Raw genomic sequence first — 21,120 nt, 5'->3', positions numbered from 1 at the left:
AGGCCCTCAGCGGGCCCCTTCGGCCCGGGACCGGCCCCGCCCCGTCTCCGCTGCAGCGGGAGGAGCCCCGGGAGCGCGCTCCGCCGAGCGCGCAGCCCGGTGTCTCGGTGACGGCCATGGCGGCGGCCTCGCAGCGGGACCCCGGGGACTGGCAGGATTTCTCCGGCTTCCAGCCCCCCGCAGGGAGCAGCCCCGAGCCGGGCCGGGCCGGGGACACTTGGGGGCCCGGAGACCTGGGGGACAAGCTGCTCCTCTGCTTCAAGCCGCCCCCGCCTCGGGACGGCGGCAGCGAGAGCCGGGTCCCGCCGCGGCCCCTCAGCGAGCAGAGCGCCCTACAGGAAGACGAGTGAGCGGGGGCGGGGCGCCGGGAGCGGGGTGACCGGCACGCGCGGGGGCGCCCACTGGGGCTTGCGGCACGTAGGTGGGGGAGGGCGGCGCGTGAACGGTCCGTTGGGGGTGCGAAGGCCTGGGCTGGGGAGTCCTTTGAGGGGGCAAACGGGTGGGGGTGTCCCCTGGGGGGAGGGGCTAACGTGACGGGTGGGGAGGGGCGCCCGGCTGACAGGCCTGTGGCTCTGCTGCTCTGTGCGTGCTGGGCCTGTCCAGACTGTAGTCAGCCCATAGAGCCGCTGTGTGGGCACAGCGCCGCTTGGCTCTGAACTCAAGTTCACCCCCGAGGCGGCCCTGTGGGCGCTGGCTAACCAGAGCCGCTGCCAATAGCTGAGCTCGTCTTTCATATGGCCGCTTAGAAAGCCACGTTAAAGGTCAACATCCGAGTTTGTCAGCGTCTCTGTGCTTTCTCCCTGGGGTTATTAACCCCGTGTGCGCTACTGTTGTAACCCGGGTCAGCCAAGGTGAGCTAATGCCACACCTTTTCCGCAGGATAAACAGACTGCCGCTGAGCACCAGCAGGGCTTTTCTCATTGAGCTAAAATGGTTTAATCAGTGCCCCCTTTGCCCATCAAGACAGGGTCCTAGTTTCGTAACAGTCTGTGACAAAAAAGAACTAGATAAATTCATGGAGGATAGGTCTATGAATGGCTATCAGCCAGCATGGGCAGGGATGGTGTCCCTAGCCTCTGTTTGCTAGAAGCTGGCAATGGGCAACAAGGGATGGATCAGTTGATGATTTTCTGTTCATTCCCTCTGTGGCATCTGGCATTGGCCGCAGTTGGAAGACAGTTCTTCACCCAGGTGTAGCCCCACACAAAATTTGAAGTTAACCTTTTTTTTTTTTTTTTTGTAAGTCATCTTTAGGTCTCAGTATATTTTTTTAGATGGGGAGGGGAGGAATTTTTTTTCTTTAACTCAAATGACTAAAACTTCTCTGGAAAAAGCCCAAATCTTCATCTTTGGTCTGAAACTAAGCATGGATAAGTTCTAGACACAAAGCAGTATTGCAAATGGATTTGTAACAAAGTTAAGTTTTAACCTTTCTTTCTTAATCTTTCACTTCCATAAACATTAGAGACTTTCCTGACTAGTGCATTTTTATTTTTACTTGTACATTCCTTTATAGTTGTGCAGTCTTCACTGAAATTAAGTGAAGTTTTGGCTTGGGAGTTGCTGCTCAACTCTTGCTAATTCCTGGTTTTGAGATGCATGAGGCAAGGGAAATTAGAATAACATAGAAAAGAAGTAGGAAAGGGTACAGAGCATTGGCTGGCTAACATTTCAACAAAGGGAAATTTACCCCCCAAATTTTGTTACATGACCCATCAGGAAGCATGGCTCTTTTTCAGTTTTCTTTTTATCTCTCTGGTGTGCAAGCATCGGCAAATGATTCACCTTTTTGCATTTCAGGCAGATACATAAATAAAACCAAACTTTTGCAGCATTTATTTCTTTGACTGTAAAAACTTTAAAAATATTTTTAATTGAATACCTCAGAGAATTCCCAATTTGATACAGGTATTGAAAAAAGATATTCTGTTTTGTTTTTTATTTTTTGTTTTTGTTTTGTAGAAGATCAGTTGCTATTCATTTCAATATCAGTTTGTTTCTTTAATCTTTTTGTCCAGGATTTGGAATGCTTTGACTGATAATTATGGTAATGTAATGCCAGTTGATTGGAAGTCCTCCCACACCAGAGCTTTGCATATGCCAACACTGAATCTCTCAGAAAAAGGGGTAAGTTCTGACTGTAGCCAAAAACCTTTTGAGGCTTTTCCTCTTGGTACAGAAACAACATAGCAGGGCCGGCTCCAGGCACTAGCTGAGCAAGCAGGTGCTTGGGGCGGCCAAGGGGAAGGGGTGGCATGTCGGGCTCTTCAGTGGCAATTCGGTGGCCAGTCCCTTGGTCCCTCTCAGAGGGAAGGACCTGCCGCCGAATTGCCGCCCAAGAAGAAAGCGGTGCAGTGGAGCTGCCGCTGATCGTGATCGCGGGTTTTTTTTTGCCGCTTGGGGCGGCAAAAACCCTGGAGCCGGCCCTGAACATAGGATGTAATTTTTATTAAAATAGTTATTCGTGATCACTTTAAAATATTTTTCTTTTTAATGTGTTTGTATTGGCATTAGCAGCAAGGGTTGTCTTTTAACACTGACAGATCTGATGCATACATTTCTGCTCCTTGCTTTCAATAAAGTGTTATGATGTGGGTTCCTTCTAAACTGACTGACAGGTCAACAAATGGACCAATTTGCATAACAGAGGGACAAAGGAAAGACAGTAATAAACTGTGGAAGTCTTCTTGTTCACTTATAGTCTTGCCTCTTGTGTATTGAATGGTATCCGAAAATGTTGGGGGTGTATTCATTATGACTTTTTCCAACCAAGGCCGTATCCTGCAATCAGCTAGATACAGGCAAATCCCTGCATCCGTGTGGATCCAGTTGCAGGATCAGAGCCCAAATATACTTCCTTGCTCTACAAATACGTGAGACTGAAATATAGCAACACTTGTCCCTTCCTACTAATGGAGAAAATAGGCACCACTAGCATTGCTTAGCCAAGAAGTGTCATTTTAATAATGTACTGAAGCATATTGTGAAAGTTTGGATGTTCTTTTGCAGCCTAATAGCTAGGTGATTGAAAAAATAGGATTGATACCCCACTTTTCCAATGACACTTGGTGAGGTATTTGGGAAGGTTGCCTGTATATTTGCATCCAACCACAAGCATGATGAAATTTGCACTGAGCACCAGAAAGACTTTAATGAACACATAGAACATGTTTTACACAGCAGGATACTCAATAGGCACTAAATGTAAAGATAGTTTGGGAGGGATTTGACAGAATGCAGGTAGTTGACAGTCTCAGTGAAAATCTTGATCTAGTTAAGAAAACTGGAATCGCACAATAGAAAATCAAAAACTGATTTAAGTGAGGCAATGGATTTTTCTTATTGTGTAGCCAGTATGATTGGTCCCAAATGCAAAGGTCATACAGTGAACCCAAGGTATGAAAAAGCAAGTAAATGAAACGGGGCAGCTAAAGTCAGATTTTTGAAAATTTTTAAAGAGACCTACATTCCCATCTAGCCAATTCAGCATTAGTCAAGTGTATTCAGCACATTCAGATTGGTTTGTTTGGGTGAAATGTAATAGACAAGGTGGTGAAAATGCAAATAATATGATAAAAGTATATCAGTATATAACGGCATAATGGTAGGCCTAGCATTATTAGTCTGGGGACTAGATTTTTGTGTCCCCTGTTTAATTGTGGAACTGCAAGCTCTTACGAGAATGTGTGCCTTTTTGTTTGAGGAACAAATGCTTATAAAATGAATCCCACAGTATGTGTGTGGTTTTCTCATTTAATAAAACATACAGAATTTTGTTCCAGAAAATAAGAAATTTTGTTTTATGGTTGGAAAATCACAACCTTGAATTGTCTGCCCACCCTGGCTTCTAATTGTAACTTTATTACACGTGACTTAATGTATATTGTATATAAAGTAAGTAATGAAATGCACTGCTGATTCTTGCATATGTCAAAAATTCTGACGACTTTCGCAGATGTAAATAGCAGTAATCTTACAAAGAATTCTATAAAATTACAGAAAGTCTGATAAATATAAATCTGTTGCGTATCCTTTCACTGATGCATGTATTTTGGTATCTTGCTTCTATATGAAGGAGTACAGGGTGAACTACATGAGTCTGATGGACTGATTGGCTAGTCTACAAATGTTTGCATGGCATCGAGTGAGTGGTGTGTGTTTAAAGTAGTCTTTTTTTTTTTTTCCTCCCCCTTTGGGAAAGTAAAGAACATGCTAATATTCTTTTCAAAACAAAAAGATGATAAAATTAATAAAATACGCTTCAACTACAGTTTCATTTTCACTTTTGTTGAGATGTATTAGATTTTATGGTATAAGAATTATTTATATCTTTTAGATTCTTTATGTCAACAATAATGGAACCAGACTTTCTTCTTATAACTTTTTGCCCTTTCACTTTTTCTGTATGTGCTTTCAGTTAAATGAAAATTTGAACCTTGACCTATCAGATGATGAAGAGCTTCGAGAACAGCTGGATATGCACTCTATCATAGTTTCCTGCATCAGTGATGAACCACTGTTCACAGCAGAGCAGGTAAAGAAAAATATTCAACAAAAAGACAGTGTTCATCTTAGTTCTATGCCTTTTGTTCTTCCTAGTTAGTGGATGCTAAAGAGATTTGGAGACAAACTGATCGCTTTTGTTTATAGTTACAGCAACAATGTCTATACGATGATCTAGGGGGGTAATTCCCCTACTTGTGCTAGCTCTCAGCTGGCTAATGCGAGTATAAATAGCTGTATAACTGCGGTAACACCGGTAGCGGTAGTGGAGACACAGCTGAGCCGTGCCACGTACATACCCGCCAGTTTCAGGTAGGATTGTACTCGGTGCAGCTCAGCCATACCTCCACCTGTACTATTCTAGCTATGCTGCTATTTATACACTCACTAGCTTGATGAGAGCTAGCACAAGTATCTGTACATAAGCAGGGGAATCGCACTCCTCACTTGCAGTGTAGATATAGCCAAAGGGATGCATTGGGTAATTTTTCATCTTTCAAATTGTCCTCTGCTTCAGCTTTGTGGTTTTCATATGGGTCTTTGAAATTCTCATACTTCAGTTTCCTGGCATGAGCCAGCAGGAGTCTGAAGGAAGATGATGTAGACAAAAATGCTCCTAAATTAAGGGCCAAAAACCGGCCGTGGGATCTTCATAAGCTTACTGTAAAATATGACTTTTGAAAACTGATAGATAACTAGGAAAATCTCAAAAAATTAGAGGTAAACGAATATGCAGGACCAATTGTCATATGAGAGAGAGCAACTCTGTCAATTATTGTCTTGGTACATCTAACTTCCATCTATACTAAAGTAATCAAATAAGAGAAGGGAAACTGGTGAAGGTTAATAACAAGTAATAAGAATCATGGATTTATAAAGAACAGAAGTTGGCAGAAAAATTTGATTGCTCTTTAAAATAAAACTACACATTTGGTAAATGAAGGGAATGAACTTGATGTGGTACATTTAGATTTTAGTGGAGGGTTTGATATTTTCTGATAATCTCAAAAAATTAATCCAAACTGACTTGCTTAAAAACACTGCCATGTGGAGTAAAAACTGGATAAAAGTTAATGATAAACTGTAGTGGTATTGAATTTGGGGAGATGTTGAGCAGGGCAATGCAGTGCATGGTTTTAATATTTTCATTAATGATCTAGAATTATAAATAAAACAGCACATTAAATTCACCTGTGTTAGTAAACTGCAGAGGATTATCAACAATCAGTACAGAGAAATATTACTTGTAAAAGGAACCAAAAGAGAGAAGAAACATGGGCCAAAAAAAACCCCCCTGATATACAATTTGGAAAAAGTAAATTATTACAGGTGGGGGAAATAGCATAAAACGCAGATTCTCAATATGGTGGAGGGAAATACAAGGCCAGAAGGAACCATTGTGAGCATCTGGTCTGAGCTCCTGTATAACACAAGTCATAGAACTTCCCCAAAATTATTCCTAGAGTATAACTTTTTGAAGAATATCCAGTCTTGATTTAAATTCTCAGTGATCCACGATGACGCTTAGTAAATTGTTCCAATAGTTAATTTCCCCTCACTGTCAAAAATATATTCCTAAATCCCAGTCTGAATTTATCTAGCTTCAACTTCCAGCCATTGGATTGTTATACCTTTCGCTGCTAGATCGAAGAGCCCATTCTCAAATATTTGTTGCCTATGTAGATACTTATCAACTGTCATAGTCATCCTTTAACCTTCTCTTTGTGGAGATAAATAGATTGAGCTATTTGAATCTGTTGCTATAAGGCATATTTTCTTATGCTTTAATCATTCTCATGATTCTTCTCTGAACCCCCTCTTTTTTAATAGCTGTCTTCAATTTCCCTTTAAACCAGGTTGTTGTTTTTTTTAATCAGCCTGGCCTTCTTCCTCGATTGTGGCTTTCGGGGCATCTAGTAAGGTGTTCTTAAATTATTCCCAGTTACAGTAACTTCTCACTTAATGTTGTAGTTATGTTCCTGAAAAATGCGACCTTAAGTGAAACGATGTTAAGTGAATCCAATTTCCCCATAAGAATTAATGTAAATGGGGTGGTTAGGTTCCAGGGGAAAAAAAATTTGACAAACAAAAGGCATTATATACATTTTAAACATTTTTAAACAAGCAGTTTAATACAGGTATAAGTTTTAAACCATTTTTAAACAAGCAGTTTAATACTACGCTGTGCACGTGCTGTGTGTTTACAAACATACTGTACATACAGTACAATACTATAGTTGGGAGGTGCCCCTGCCTTACCCTACACAGGCACAGCCCACTGGCACTGGAGATGAGGCAGGCAAGGAGAATGAAGGTGCTGTAGGCTAGGAGAAGCACATTGTGCAGCAGTGGCCGCTTCCCATACTCTGCAAGCACCAGGGGTGGGGGGGGTCCCCCTTTATTTCCCACGCTGCATCCTCGCTCGTCCCCCTTCCCTCCCCTCCCTTCTGAATGCCGCAAGCCAGCTGATTGCTGCTGGCAGGATGGAGGGGGAGCCTGCACTCTGAGTCCTCGCTCCTCCCCCCTCCCTCCTGCCCCCGAAACACCGCAAGCCATCAGATTGCCGCAGGCAGGTGGGATAGGGGGAAGGCGCTGATCCGTGGGGTCTGCTGGCAGGTGGGAGGCACTGGGGGGGGCATAGGGAGGCTGCCAGCTGTGGAGAAAGCAGGCAGCCACACAACTAAGAGTGGAGCATTGCACAACTTTAAATGAGCATGTTCCCTAATTGAGCAGCAACGAAACAACGTTAACCGGGACTACTTAAAGTGAGGAGTTACTATACCATTCACGTTTCTTTGGTTAAATTCTTCCTCCCAGCTGATTTGGCTCATATTTTTTTTTCATTTATGTGAAAATGGCCTTATAAAGGCACCAAGTATGTTATAACTACTTTATTCATTATGCACATTATTAAGCACATGAAATCATGAGGTGATGACCTGATCATCACTTATTTTTTTGTTCTGTGATCAGTTCTTTTCTGTCTGTTAGTTCCATATTTTAACCAGAATTTACCTTTGTTTTTTTTTTATTTTTTTTTTTTTTTTTTTTTTTTTTTTTTTTTAAAAAAGTAGAAAATTGTTAAAGTTTAATGTTACTGTATATGACTGAGTACTGGTCAGTATGTCACTGAAATTGAAGTCTTCCATGATAACAGAGGTTTAGTTTCCCTGACCCATTGTAGATGCAAAATAAAGTAGTGATGCATGTTGTTGTGATCTGGATCTGGTGTGGACTGGTAGATCTAGTACAATCTAATTATCTTTATAATGTGCTTTATCTGTTAGGACATTGATCCATATTCATTTTTTTCATTTTATCAATTTATCAACAACAATTAATGCCTTTTTGGACACAGATTGCCACTCCCCTGCCCCACTTGTCCAGTCAGTTCTTCTTAAATAGGTTATAACCATTGATTTTTAACATTCCAATCATGTGAATCAACCCACCAGGTTTCAGTAACACAACTAGATCTTATTTATGCCTATAAGTCAGCAATTCCAATTCGTCTTGTTTGTTACCCAGGCTCCTATCATTAAATAGGCTCTAAAAAAATTTATTCTTCTTCAAAAAATGAATTCTTCCTGAAAAGAAGCTAAAAAAAAAAAAAATAAAAAAAAAAAAATAAACAAAATAAATAATAAACAAAAAAAAAAAAAAAAAAAAAAAAAATAACAAAAATTTTTGGTTTTTTTTTTTTTTTTTTTTTTTTTTTTTTTTTTTTTTTTTTTTTTTACACACCTAATTCATAATGCATTTAATTTGCATCATTATTAATAAAATTAATATATTAACAAACCGGGATGGCCAGAGAGAGCAATAAAAATGATTAAAGGGCTGTAGAAGGTACTCTTATCTGGAAAGAATAAAGTAACTAAAATATACTGTAGTTTTGCTATGGATGACCTAAGGGGAGAATACCCATATTCCCTACAAATATTTGAAGGATGTACATATCAAGGACTGAGAAAAAATATTTATCGTGGTATAAAGTGGTTTAACTTGGAGGGAAAAAATAAAAATAAAAAAAAATAAAAAAGACAGAAAAAAAAATAAAGATAACATCTTGCCAAATTGTCAGTGGTCTTGAAGCAGAGACAGAGGGCTTTATATAAATACTTACGTATGCATGTCTGCAAACTTTATTTCTTAGCCATTATGAGACAATATGTCTAGATTAATGAATAAACTTGTTATGAAAAGACTAATTTGTGCAAATAGTCCCATTTTCTATTTTTTAAAGAAATTTCCCTTTATATTGATATGCCTGATTCCCAGTCTCAACACTGGCTTTGCCTTGTAGTACTACCTAATATGCATTTATTGGAAGAAAAATTATTTAGAAATAGAAAATTTAAAAAGTAAAAAAGTTGATGAGCTGTCAGTAGAACATATGCAAATTATAAGTTGTTGCTAGTTACCAGTGATTCTCTCCCTAAGAGTATGTGTATGCACCTTTATTCAAGGTGATTGAAGAAATAGAGGAAATGATGCAGGAATCACCTGACCCAGAAGACGAAGAAACACCCACGCAGTCAGACCGGCTCTCCATACTTTCCCAGGAAATTCAAACACTCAAGAGGTCCAGTACAAACAACAGTTATGAAGAGAGTAAGGGATACTCATTTAATATCTTGACTATATTTTTAACTTCTTGAAAATAGCTAATGGTTCAAACTGCCCTATACTTGATCTATAATCATTTCCATCTGTGAAATCATCTGCCTTTGAAAATGCAGTCAGAAAATCTTGAAAGGCAAAGTAAACTATAATATATATCTAATCTATATATACAGCTATCTATATAGCTGAGAAACATAATTGATTTCAATAAATAAACATTATAAACGGCTAAGAATGTGTTTGCCTAGAATTGAATATAAAACCTTACCTTCACAGTATTTAAAACAAAAGCAGCTGTATTAAAGTTTGACATGCTGGATTTGACACCTTTTACAGGGTACGTATTCTTTGTTAAACTATTAACATATTAAAAGTTAGGTAGGATGATAGGTGTCTGACAGATAGATGCACATTAAGGCTAAGGCTAGTGTGTACTGTATTCTTCATTTAGAGAAATGAACTAAGGTTAGTAGAAGTTGAAAGGTTTGTAGAAGATAAAGAAAAAGTTCTTCCATTATGTTGTTTCAGTTACTGTGGTTTCTCTGTTTTGGTATAAACAAGAGAAGAATCAGATGAACAGCTATTTTCTGTGCTTCTGCAGCTGCATAATGAACTTGACTAATGCAGTTTCTGTTGAGGGTGGTTGTAAGAGTTTCACCTTAACTTTCAAAGACTCCTTTTAAAGATGATTTTGGGCATTTTTGGTTCTTCAAGTAGATGCTGACATGTATTTAACTTAGGTGTGCGCACCCAGTGCTGGAGTTTTTTGCCTAGTTGTACCCATATTGGGGTGGTGCTTGTGGCTGTGGCCTCTCTTCTAGCTATATGAGGCCGTGCCACTCTGACCCTCTCCCTCAGTTCCTTCTGATCACCCATGGCTGGAGTCAGAGCTATGTGTGGTTGTAGTCTCACAGCCTCGCCTTTAGTTTTAGCTTGGTTTATTGTATATAGCTAGTTAATTAGTGTGTGTTAGTCAGTTGATAGTGTTAGTTGGTAGTGTTCCACAGTGATGTCCTCACCAGAGTTTAAACATCGTCCTTTGTGTAGAGGGGCTATCCCCAACAGTGACCCCCACAGTCAGTGCTTACTTTGTTTAGGCAAGGCCCACCTTAAAGAGCATGTTTGATCTGTAGATAGTTAAAAAAGCAGACTCAAGTGGTGCGAAACCTTCACCTCTAACAGCACCTGCTTGAACAGTCCATACGACCTGATCTAGTACCAAGGCCCTCTTTGGGCCAAAGATTGCCTTCTGGCTCAGAGAGAATCACTGCCTCTTGTCTGAGGCAGGTGCCTCTCCAAAGAGGCTGAGGAGCTGTTCTTAGTCATTGGCACTGACGAAGAGGTCTCATAAGATCAATCGGGACCACTCCAGGTCGCAGGGCAACTCTTCTGCCTTCTACAGGGAAAGTGTGGACTGGCAAAGGACTGGTTCTGGCACACGGGATGGTGTGGGTACCTCTGACTGTTCCCTGATATTCAGTAGGAAGGGCAGAAACCCCATGCTGTTGACACCAGTTCTGTTCTCCGGATGTCCGTTGAGTCTGGTACCAATGAGGGTGATGCCAGTACTGACTGTATGTGCTGTGTCAACTTACTAGGTTGTGGTGGACCCGCTCTGCCTTTCCATTTCATCCTCACCACTGGTACAGAACTTTCCAAAGCTTGTGTCTTCAGCAACCCCTCCAAAGGACCACCCCACTGAATCGTGATGCCCCTTGGCACTGCACCCAGACATTCTCCTCCCCACAGTGGGCATGGAACTGGTACCAGAATCAGTATGGGGACCTTCTTCAGCTCAGCAGCATTTGACACCACATATGGTCCCATGGCAACTTTCACCACTCTCGATGTCAACACACTCGTGCGCTTCGATACCGCTGTTCGTGTCAGGACCAATGGCTGCAGCGCTGGCAAGCTCAGTACCAATGGTACTGCCTTCATCGGGGCAATGGTTTCTGCCTTGTTCTGGGTGATCGATGAATCTGACCACTAGTTGGTTCACTTGGGCATTGCTCCCCCCTGGTCGCCGAGATCCCAGGGCTCTTCTGATTCTAAGTCGGGCTGGTTGTCATCCTGCTCCACATCACCCAACAAGTGCGGAGGGCTACCAATGAACCAGTATGGTTCCCAGGGTTGACTGTGCACCATGGCTGGGACGGAGGTCCTTGTTCCAGCCCCTATTGTCCACCAATACCCTACCTGTATCAATGGGCTTCTTAGACTCAGTGGGACACTCCTCATTTGTGGAGATCCTGCTCTTTGTCCTGGTCAAAGCCAAAGTCACCTGTCGGATCAATGGTGATGACTGCAGAACAACCATGTACCTAGGCATTGATGGCCTTTCTCTCTGTGGAGCTACTGGAGTCCTCCCTTCCGGGCACTTTGCCCTGGAGCAAGAACCAGTTTTGGCTCAGTCAAGATACTTGTCGCCAGATGATGGTGTGCTGCCTGTCTCATCCTCTCCTTCTATCCAACAGGACTTTAAGTTGTACCAGGACCTTTTACACCGCATAGCCACATAGCTTGGCATCCTGGTACAATTTCTCCAAGAGAACACACACAGACTGATAGACATTCTGCAGCCTGCCATCCCTGGGAGAATAGCCCTCCTGACTGGTGATGGGCTCCTTGAGCTGCAGAGAGCCCTGTGGAGTACACCGGCCTTGGAGCAAATGAGCAGTTGCCCAAAACTACTGTGTGGGATCTGTAAGAAAGGAGCAAAGCCAGTTGAGTGACTCATCCACTCTTCCTACAATGTCGGCAACATCTTGTGATCACTGGTTACAAAAAGCTTCTCTGGGATTTAAAAGAATCAGCAACAGTATCCATAGTTAGAATTTCATCACCCAGTGGAACTCTTGATCATACAAGGCCTGAAATGTGCAGACTCTTGAAATGACCATGGGTTGTCCTGCCATAGCTTTTTCAATAGCTTTTCAGAGCGAGAGAGGAAAAAATAGACATAAACTGATAGATTATGTATAACTTTTCACCAAGTTCTGGAGTAATCAAAAAGCTGTGGTTATTTTCATATTTTAATAGCGAACCTAAAAAAAGTTCATGGTGAACTTGTATCCCCACGAAACACATAGTGTGTTTATTTTAGAATTTTTTTATGGCATCTTTTTGGTGGTGGAAGTGTAAATTATCAAAACTCTTGGGATAATTAAAAATCCTTTTTGTTGATGATCTCCCCATGCCTAAAAAACTGGCACTACTTTTTCTACATTATGCAGACCATACTCTCACTTTGTCTTTATTTTTTAACAGGAGTACAAAAACTGTCTGTTGCTGAACTAAATGAACTACTAGAAGAAATTGAGACTGCCATTAAGGATTATTCTGAGGAGCTGGTACAGCAGTTGGCTCTAAGGGATGAGCTGGAGTTTGAAAAGGAAGTGAAAAATAGCTTCATTTCTGTCCTCATCGAAGTACAAAACAAACAGAGAGAACACAAAGAAACAGTGAAGAAGAAGAAAAAGCTGAAAAATGGTAGTCCTCAGAATGGCAAACAAGAAAGAGGTCATATGCCTGGAACAGTAAGAGAGTTTTCGTGATACTTATATAGAGATACATGCAGAATTCTGGGGTTTTTTAAGTGTTAATTCATAGTGTACATTTATCCAATAAGGAAGTAGTAATAAATACCTCTCACACCTAATAAATTATGTAGATTTTTCCCCTTACCTTCAAGCATAGGCAATGCCTAGCTCTTTCCCTTGAGACTTACGAACCATGAAAAGGAACATACCAGACTTTTAGCCTTTTCCCAGCTTCTGAGCAGCAACTTTATCACTTGCATTCTGGCTCAAAATCAGTTGTGCATTGCTCATTAGAGAGCTTGCTTCAATACATGCTTCATGCTCAATACATGCTTCATGATTTTGACTGTGTAGGCAGTAAAACACATATCCCTGCTAGACATGCAGGAAGTACAGTACTGTTATTGATATAACTGTAAAAATCTTAATCTGATGGAGTCTAGCATGCAGAATTTATGCATAGTGAAATATAGACCCCATGCTGGTTCCACTGTAGTCGGTGGCAAAGTTCCTGCTAACTGATATGAGAGTAGGATTGGGTTCAAAGTTTAATATACAAAGACAGATACGTTTGGTTTGCTCTCTATAAACTATGTGATCAACCAAAGGAAAAAAGTCTCTGACAGGATTAAAATAACAGGAGTTAGAGATGGAAAAGACCTATTATGTCATCCAGTCTAGATTCCTCCTAATGTAGTTGTTTTCTTTACAATATTCTTTTTGAACACTTTGTCCAGTCTAGTGTTAAAAGATCCAATTTGACCTTACTGTCTTGCCACTGTTATGTGATCCAAACAGAAATTTCACATTACTTCATTATTTTAATTTTTTGGGTGCTAATATACAGGTAATACTGATGTTTTGTGTACCCATTATAGTTTGTTTAGATCAGAATGCAGTGTATGGTTTATCTCTGCAAGCTTTAAATAGACAGTAGAATGTAACTTTGCGGTTAATTGTGATGGTTCCTGTCATGCATTCTAGTGTTTGTACCTAAATAATTCTCTTTATTTCTGTAACTCTTTCCACTGGGAAAGAAAAGGTGCATACCCATTTCACATTGCGATGTTATCAAACTGATATGATGAGGAAGAAGTACGGTTAACCCCTGTACTTGTCAGAAGTGGTGCATAATACTATTCATTAATAAGAGAGGAGGAAGGAGAACATAAGAAATATTCTTCAGATGTTTAGCCCACCATAAAATAATGGAAATTGAATGTAAATGGTGGTAGTATAACTTTTTAGTAGAAAGTGTTTGCTGTCAAATCAAAATTACTGTACATCTGAAAGTTGTTAAGCAAAACTGCCACTTAAGGTATGTTCAGACAGTTTACAGGATCATGTAAAAATCACACTTTTATTTGATTCAAAACAAGGCAAGTAACACCTACCCTGAGGAACCTAGACTGTTTGACAAATTTTCTTTGTTTTTGTTTTTTAATTCTGACAATGCTAAATAGAAATATTCCTTTGTTTCTGATGGGTTTACAGTATAAGTAATAGGAAATCTAAGTATACCACGTAACAGAAAATACACTCAATAATAGATTAGAGAATTTTTTTTAAAAATTAATACGCTGATATGGTACCTGTAATGAAGCAACTAAGCAACCTACATTAAAATTTAAGATTAACCTGCCAAAATGTATATCTAAATCAAACCAAATTTTCTTCTTGCCATTTACAAACCAAATTAAAGGGATTAATTCCCAGTGAATATAGTGGAAGCCATTAAGAAGTCAGTATTGATTAAGCTACTACTGCACTTACTACATCCTTGCAAAAACAGAGGAAAAACTGTAGTAGTGTGATATCACTGTTTGGTAATAGTTGACAAATGCAGACTTTTTATATGGCAACCCTCTACAAAAAATAGGAGCGAAAAGAGGGTTACAAACAGAAAAGAGAACAAGGTTGAGGGTGCTGAAAATAATGGGACTTGTCTCATGCCATTGATAGAAAATTGTCTGGCCTTCACTGTGTACAAGGACAGAAAGCAATTGTAACTACTGGGAAGGTTCATAGGGTTCAACTGCTTTACTACTTAGGTCATAGATTATGAAGGGTTTCATATCACAATAATGTTAGCCACTGTAAAGATGAGCAGGGTAAATAATAACGTTGGCGCACTGACCCTTTAACCGAACACAAATTTAAAGCAGCACACTTGTAAACTCTGTTTGCACTGAGTAAGGGATTCACCTTCCATCAAGGGATATATTAATTTTTCATTGAGCAGTAAACTATTTCAGAGGCGACCAGCATAAGTGAGTATATATTTTGTAGCCTTCCTTGAAGGAAGTTAGATATCTAGATCCACTATTCTGGGTTTTATCCTCTGGAATGAGATTCAGCAGCTGAACAGCAAATGAAATTATTTGAATACCTCTCAAGAATCAATCATGTGACCTCTGGGTGCACTGTGTACCATCTTGGCCTCTAATTCTCAGATCCCTCCCTTCCCAGGGGATTTGGAGCTGGGATATTCAGTCACATGTCTCCTGTTGCTTTTAAGTGATATAAATTGTGATGTGTGATATTAGTACATGGTCTCTCTTTTCTTCAAACAATTATTTTATTTGACTAAACAAGATACTCTTCAATTCTGAAACAGCTTAATTTAAAAATACTGAAAAGTGGTAGTTCTTAAGCTTTGTTGTACTGATAAGTATGGGATTGTATGTGCATACTGCATGCTCAGTTGCCTGTCTACATTTTTAGACCTTGTAAGTGTCTTATTTAGGATTCAGCTAACACATGTGAGATGAATGAGGGGCAAGTTCACATCTTTCTTGAAGTTCTTGTTTCAGTTCTAGAAACAGTTACTTAAGTTTGAATTGAGAAGACTGTCTGTCTTCCAAGCATACAGGATAGAATTTTTTTTAATGAAACCTTAGACTGTCTAGAATCTGAATATCTGCAGATTTACCAAAATAAGTTATAATTAATATAAATACTTTTATCAGCATATCTATATCCACTTTAAAGGTTGCACAGATTATAACTATATCAGTATCTAAACAGGTATAGTTAAATCAGTAAAAAATTGTGTAGACAAACCCTTAGAGGTGAATAGCTGAAGCTAAAGGGAAAGAATTGCTTGTCTTTGTGACATAAGCAAGACAGATCAGAGGGTGAACATTATCATTGTTCTTAAGCAAGGGTATTAAGAGAATTGTATGTAAATTACTAAAATTTGAAAGACTATACTAAACATAATTAAAAGTCACTCTCTTTATATACCAGTACATTTAGGAAAATTCTAATCTCAAAAAGAAACAGCATGTGTAAGGAATAAATTCCTTGTATAAAATAGGTTTAGCTTGTTTTTACTGAGTGTGATATTGGAAATTCAGTTAAAAGCTTATATAAAATGCACTCCTTATTGGTTTTTTATCATGGGATAGCAAACGGTGATATTTTAAATTAACTTCTAAAGAGAAGAATAATGACATGGGGTGGTTCAAATTTGAGGAAAGTGATTCAGACCCATTCCCAAACCATTCAATTTTGGAGTTTCAAATAAATGGACTTGACACTTCTACATGTAGGTATGCAGCCCCTGATATAGGATATTTTCAAACTAGGTTGCCTAAAGTTAGGCTTCTAAATATATATTTAGACATCTGAATAGAATTGGCCTGCTTTTTCAGAGATGTTGAGCAACCCCAGATTCCATTGATGGTAGTGAAGACTGCAGGAGTTAATCACCTTTGAAAAACCTACTTTGGTTGAGATGTTTAAATATAGATTATTACATATGTCCAGGAACCTAGACCTAGGTTTAAATGGTTACATAAAGTAAATCACCTAACTTTTTTTTATAGGCAGCTAAACAAATAGGTCAGTTTTCAAAAGTGTATTTTCAAATTGCACGTTCAAGCAATTTTGTGTAGAAAGCAAAGAAGTGTCTACTATTGTTTAAACGCAAAAGTCTTCAGTAGTGCAATGGTATTTTATATGTAAAGACAAACTGGAAATATTAAGTCTCTCTTACTGTAGCAAGAATAATTCCATTGCAGATGTGTTTGAAACCAAATATTTAACAAGATAAGTAGTAATCAAATATTCTAATTCCCATTCTGCCCTTTACTTACGGATAGACTTTGGGCAAATAGCTTTGCTCTTTGTTTTCTTGAACTGTAAAATGAAGATAAAGGTTTTTTTAACCTACTTAACAAAAGTACTGTGAGGATTAGTTTGTTAGTTCAGGACTTTGAAGATGTAAAATTGTGATGTTCTGGGGTTCACCCAGGCTCAGTCACCATCTGCCTTGTAATCCTGAGTTCATTGTGGCTGTGTAGCTTTGATCTAGGTTAGGGCTCTGACCCCAGCAGCCCACAAGCCTCACCCTAGTTCTTCCCAACCTGATTGCTCCTTGCAAGCTGACCTTAATACCCTTTTAGTCCTATATTTGTCCCAAAATCATCCTACTGCAGAGACCAGTCTATCTCACTCGACCCTGCCAGAGAAATGAGAAGTTCACTGACTTTACAGAGATGGTAAAATACTCCAACCTATTAGCTTTCTAGAAGCACACACTTTACTGAACTACACAACATTGATGATTTATAATGAAAGAAAACAAGTTTATTACAAACGAGCCATAGATTAAGTGATACCAGGTAAAAGGGATAAAGGTAGAAATGGTTACAAGAAAATAAAAGTGAAACCACACATCTAAAAGACTAATACTTAATGTAGCATGTTGTAGTCTTTGTTCAAGATGGTTTCTCTCACCCACGGTCTCCTTTTCAGCTTTTACTGGCCGTGCTGGCCAGGACCCATCACAGAGATCAAATGACTTAGGGAGAAGGATAAAGATGGAGTCTGTCCTTGTTCCTTATATCTCCAAAGGGATGTCTTTTGTCTTCCAAGTCAGGAAGCCCTTCTGGGGATTCAGTCTCCTGTGTTTTTCTGGGGTGAAGGAGCCATATTAATTCAATGTCTCTTGAGTTCAGAATCCGGATAACCCCCACCAGTTTAGCTTGATGGCTTTGTTTACTGCCAGTATGTATATTGAGGTAAACCCACATTCCTTTGTCTATGACAGACATGTTTATCACCTTCTCCTAGGCTAGGCTGTCTGGTCTCAAACATTTTTTAGTAACATCAGACAAAGGGAATTCATAACTTCACATATGAGGTTAACACATGGATTTCACAATGATACTAATAACCAGCTTGTTATTAACTTTCATATGATACCTCACATGATGTATTTTGTACAAATATTATTGCAGTAGTCTGTATGCTGTGGATACAAGGGTGCCTAGAAACACAAACATATTTTAGTGTATTCCAAGAAAGCGCATTAAGGTGCCTTTGAGAGCCTTCACTTTTTCATTTCCTGAATTTTGTGTGTTAAATTTACAAACTTAACGTTGTATTAACATAGCATTTAATTCTTCCTTTAAAAAAATTAAATGCAGGGAAATGTGCATGTGTAACATTATATATATGTGAGTGTATATTTATATAAAATCACAGCTCTCTACGACTATCCTGGGGTTATTTACTTTTTAGTTTTAGTCAGCTTCTGAATTTCATGTGTGAGACTGACTCTCAGAAGTGTGGATCTGTTAAACTTCTTTCCTTGAGTAAACAAGAGTGGAATGAGAATAATGAAAGGACAGATTTGGTAGGATACAGTTTGATTATTTTTACTTGGCTTCCACGTGTTTTTAATGGAGCTTGAAATTAATATAGCTGCTTACTTAACTAACTTTGTGCATTTTTGATATCAGCATAATTATGGGAATACAGTTAATTATTACTGTGGTTAATTGTTGCTGTTATTGTAGCAGAGGAAATACAAAAGCATAAAATTCTTAGGATAATGTAAAAGTATTTTATAAGACATTTTTAATTGGTAGTCTATACTCCATTGGACTTCATAAAAATATTAAATGTCAGCAGTGTACCTTTAAATATGATAGTGTTTGAATAATAACTTTATAAGAGGGGCTGTCTCTGAAATAAACTTTGAAGAGCTTTATCAGCCTATTTACAATATTTCAGATACTCTTAATATATTTTAAAATCTTAGTTCTTATTTTAAAAATGTTTAAATCTAGACTGTGGTAAGATGTACTTATGTATAAACATGTGGTCTGCCATATAAAGATTTTTGCGTCTGACTCTATGCAGAAAATTTTATGAAATCAGGTCAGTTTTTTTAATTTAAATGGTTGTTCATGTTTATTAATCATAAACCCCTCTGTAAAAGCTTTCTTCTGCATATGATCAGCAAACAAACATGTTAAAATATATTGTAACACATTCTAACAGCTTGTCTCTGGCATTCATCTTACTTACATTGTCTGGGTAAATGCTCATTAATAGTCTTTGAACTTGTTTCTCTGTCCCCTTCTTTTTCTGCCATGTTTTTGCTATCTTTAGCGCTTCAGCATGGAAGGGATCTCAAATGTCATTCAGAATGGCTTCCGCCACACGTTTGGAAACTCGGGTGGAGAGAAACAGGTGCTGGGTTATCCTCTCTCTTTTCCTCATTCTTTACTTGGTGCTACTGTGGAAATCAAGGTCTTGAAAGCTGGCAACTAAAGCATATTTAGTGCTCAGATTGAAAAAATAACTGCTGTATACTCACCACATCCTCTCCTGCTTTCAGGATGGCAATAGGTCTATAGTGTCTTTTTCTCTCCTCAGTGAGTAAAGACCACTCAAGTCTTGATGTGCATGAAATAATGCACTGAAATAACAGCCTCCTCCAAGGCTTTATTTCACATCCCAAAATAAAAACAAATATTAGTATAATGCATGCTTGAAATGTATTGCATGTATATAAAACCCACTGTAGAAAGATACATCAAATTAGAAACTTCACTCCAGTCTTAAGCCTTAAGGAGGTAGGTAACATATAGTAAGGAAAATAATGAAGAAGCAAACCCCAATATTCAGAGCCCATTCTTCTGAATAACAGAATTGCATCTACAAAATTGCATGTATATCTTTACACCTTTGACAGTTGCATTATGTTAAAAGCAGCCAGTTGTATGGAATACAAATAATAATATATCCAAAGGTAAGTTTGTGTTTTTTATTGATTTAAACAATAAAGAAAATACATGACATAGAATAACACTATTGGTTAATATTTCATGTCATTGTTAAATATAGAACTTCTATCCTTTATTTCAAAGTAGTATTTAATTACCATATTTTAATTTAGATTCTGAACTGTAATGATACAAAAATTGTTTGACTGTGTAATATATCTTTAGTATAGTACTTATGACATTGACAAACACCAAGAGTCTTAAAATGTAGTCAACTTGAGGGTGTGACCCGGACAGCCCTCACTAGAAATACCAAGGTCAGGACAGGCTGCAAAAGGTAGAGCAAATCTTCCCAAGACTGATGGGTAGCACTGAAGTTTAAACTCCCCAACCAGTCACAAACTGTGTTTCTGATCCCCCCCATACTGGTTATCAAGGAGGAAAAAAAAAATCACAAAGCTCCCTTTGTTTCAGTCCAGTCTCTGACTCCCAATCAGCACCTAGGTCCAATACAGTGAGAAGTTATTTTAAAACGCTACTCACATATACAAAATGCTCTTCTGACTCCAAAGGGTCAGCCATGTTACCAGGTCAGTATAGGTTTGGATCTTACCCAAAATACCACGCTGCCAGCCAATCCTTTAGTATCTAAAACTAAAGGTGTATTATAAAGAAAAAAGAACAAGAAGAGAGATGCTAAATGGTAAAATAGTCACATACATACAAAGCCTTCAAAGTCCATATATCAGGATCCTTGCAGTATTGGTGAGTTTGCTGGCTTAAAAGTCCCTCTGGAATACATCCACAGCTTGGATGGGTCATTCAGTCCTTTTATTCAGAGCTTCAGTTTATAGCAAAGTTCCTTCAGAGATAAGAAGCAGGGTTGAAGACAAAATGAAGATGCAGCTGCCTTTTATAGTCTTTTTCCATGTGGCCTGTGCTTCCTTCTTTTCAAACACAAGCTGCCCAGCACATGGCCTGAAAGCCTTAAAGTCCTGTCCGTAGGCATGCCCCTGCATGCCTTGCTGAATTATAGGTGTATCTGCCTTCTCTCAAAGGGTCAATTGTATATCTCAGGAGTAGGCAACCTATGGCACGGGTGCCAAAGGCGGCACGCGAGCTGATTTTCAATGGCACTCACGCTGCCCAGGTCCTGGCCACTGGTCCGGTGGGCTCTGCATTTTAATTTAGTTTTAAATGAAGCTTCTTAAACATTTTAAAAACCTTATTTACTTTACATACAACAATAGTTTAGTTATATATTATAGACTTATAGAACGAGACCTTCTAAAAATGTTAAAATTTATTACTGGCACGCGAAACTTTAAATTAGAGTGAATAAATGAAGACTTGGCACACCACTTCTGAAAGATTGCCGACCCCGGTATAGCCGATGGTCTTAATGGGCCATCAAGCAGACTAGGCAG

General features: G+C 39.0%; 1 protein-coding gene across 4 annotated transcripts in view; it reads left to right on the top strand.

Moving 5' to 3' along the window:
- The window catches only part of FEZ2 (fasciculation and elongation protein zeta 2), a 44,395-nt gene that overhangs the window by 279 nt on the left and 22,996 nt on the right, over window positions 1-21,120 (top strand). For 2 of the 4 annotated variants that reach the window (XR_005597147.1, XM_039532911.1), the window contains exons 1-5: window positions 83-346; window positions 2,019-2,127; window positions 4,418-4,534; window positions 8,973-9,117; window positions 12,400-12,668. Coding sequence is in view for 3 of the 4 variants with exons in the window: in XM_039532911.1 (XP_039388845.1) it covers window positions 117-346; window positions 2,019-2,127; window positions 4,418-4,534; window positions 8,973-9,117; window positions 12,400-12,668 (870 nt within the window). In the remaining variant the exon portion in view is untranslated. Of the gene's footprint in view, window positions 1-82; window positions 347-581; window positions 852-2,018; window positions 2,128-4,417; window positions 4,535-8,972; window positions 9,118-12,399; window positions 12,669-21,120 lie in introns of those variants that run through there. The other 2 variants (XM_039532912.1, XM_039532913.1) reach the window with 2 other exon arrangements.

Source organism: Mauremys reevesii, linkage group 3 (assembly GCF_016161935.1).
Source record: "Mauremys reevesii isolate NIE-2019 linkage group 3, ASM1616193v1, whole genome shotgun sequence".
Taxonomy (NCBI): Eukaryota; Metazoa; Chordata; order Testudines; family Geoemydidae; genus Mauremys; species Mauremys reevesii.
The sequence above is the reverse complement of the archived record's forward strand: the minus strand, read 5'-3'. Positions and strand labels throughout refer to the sequence as shown.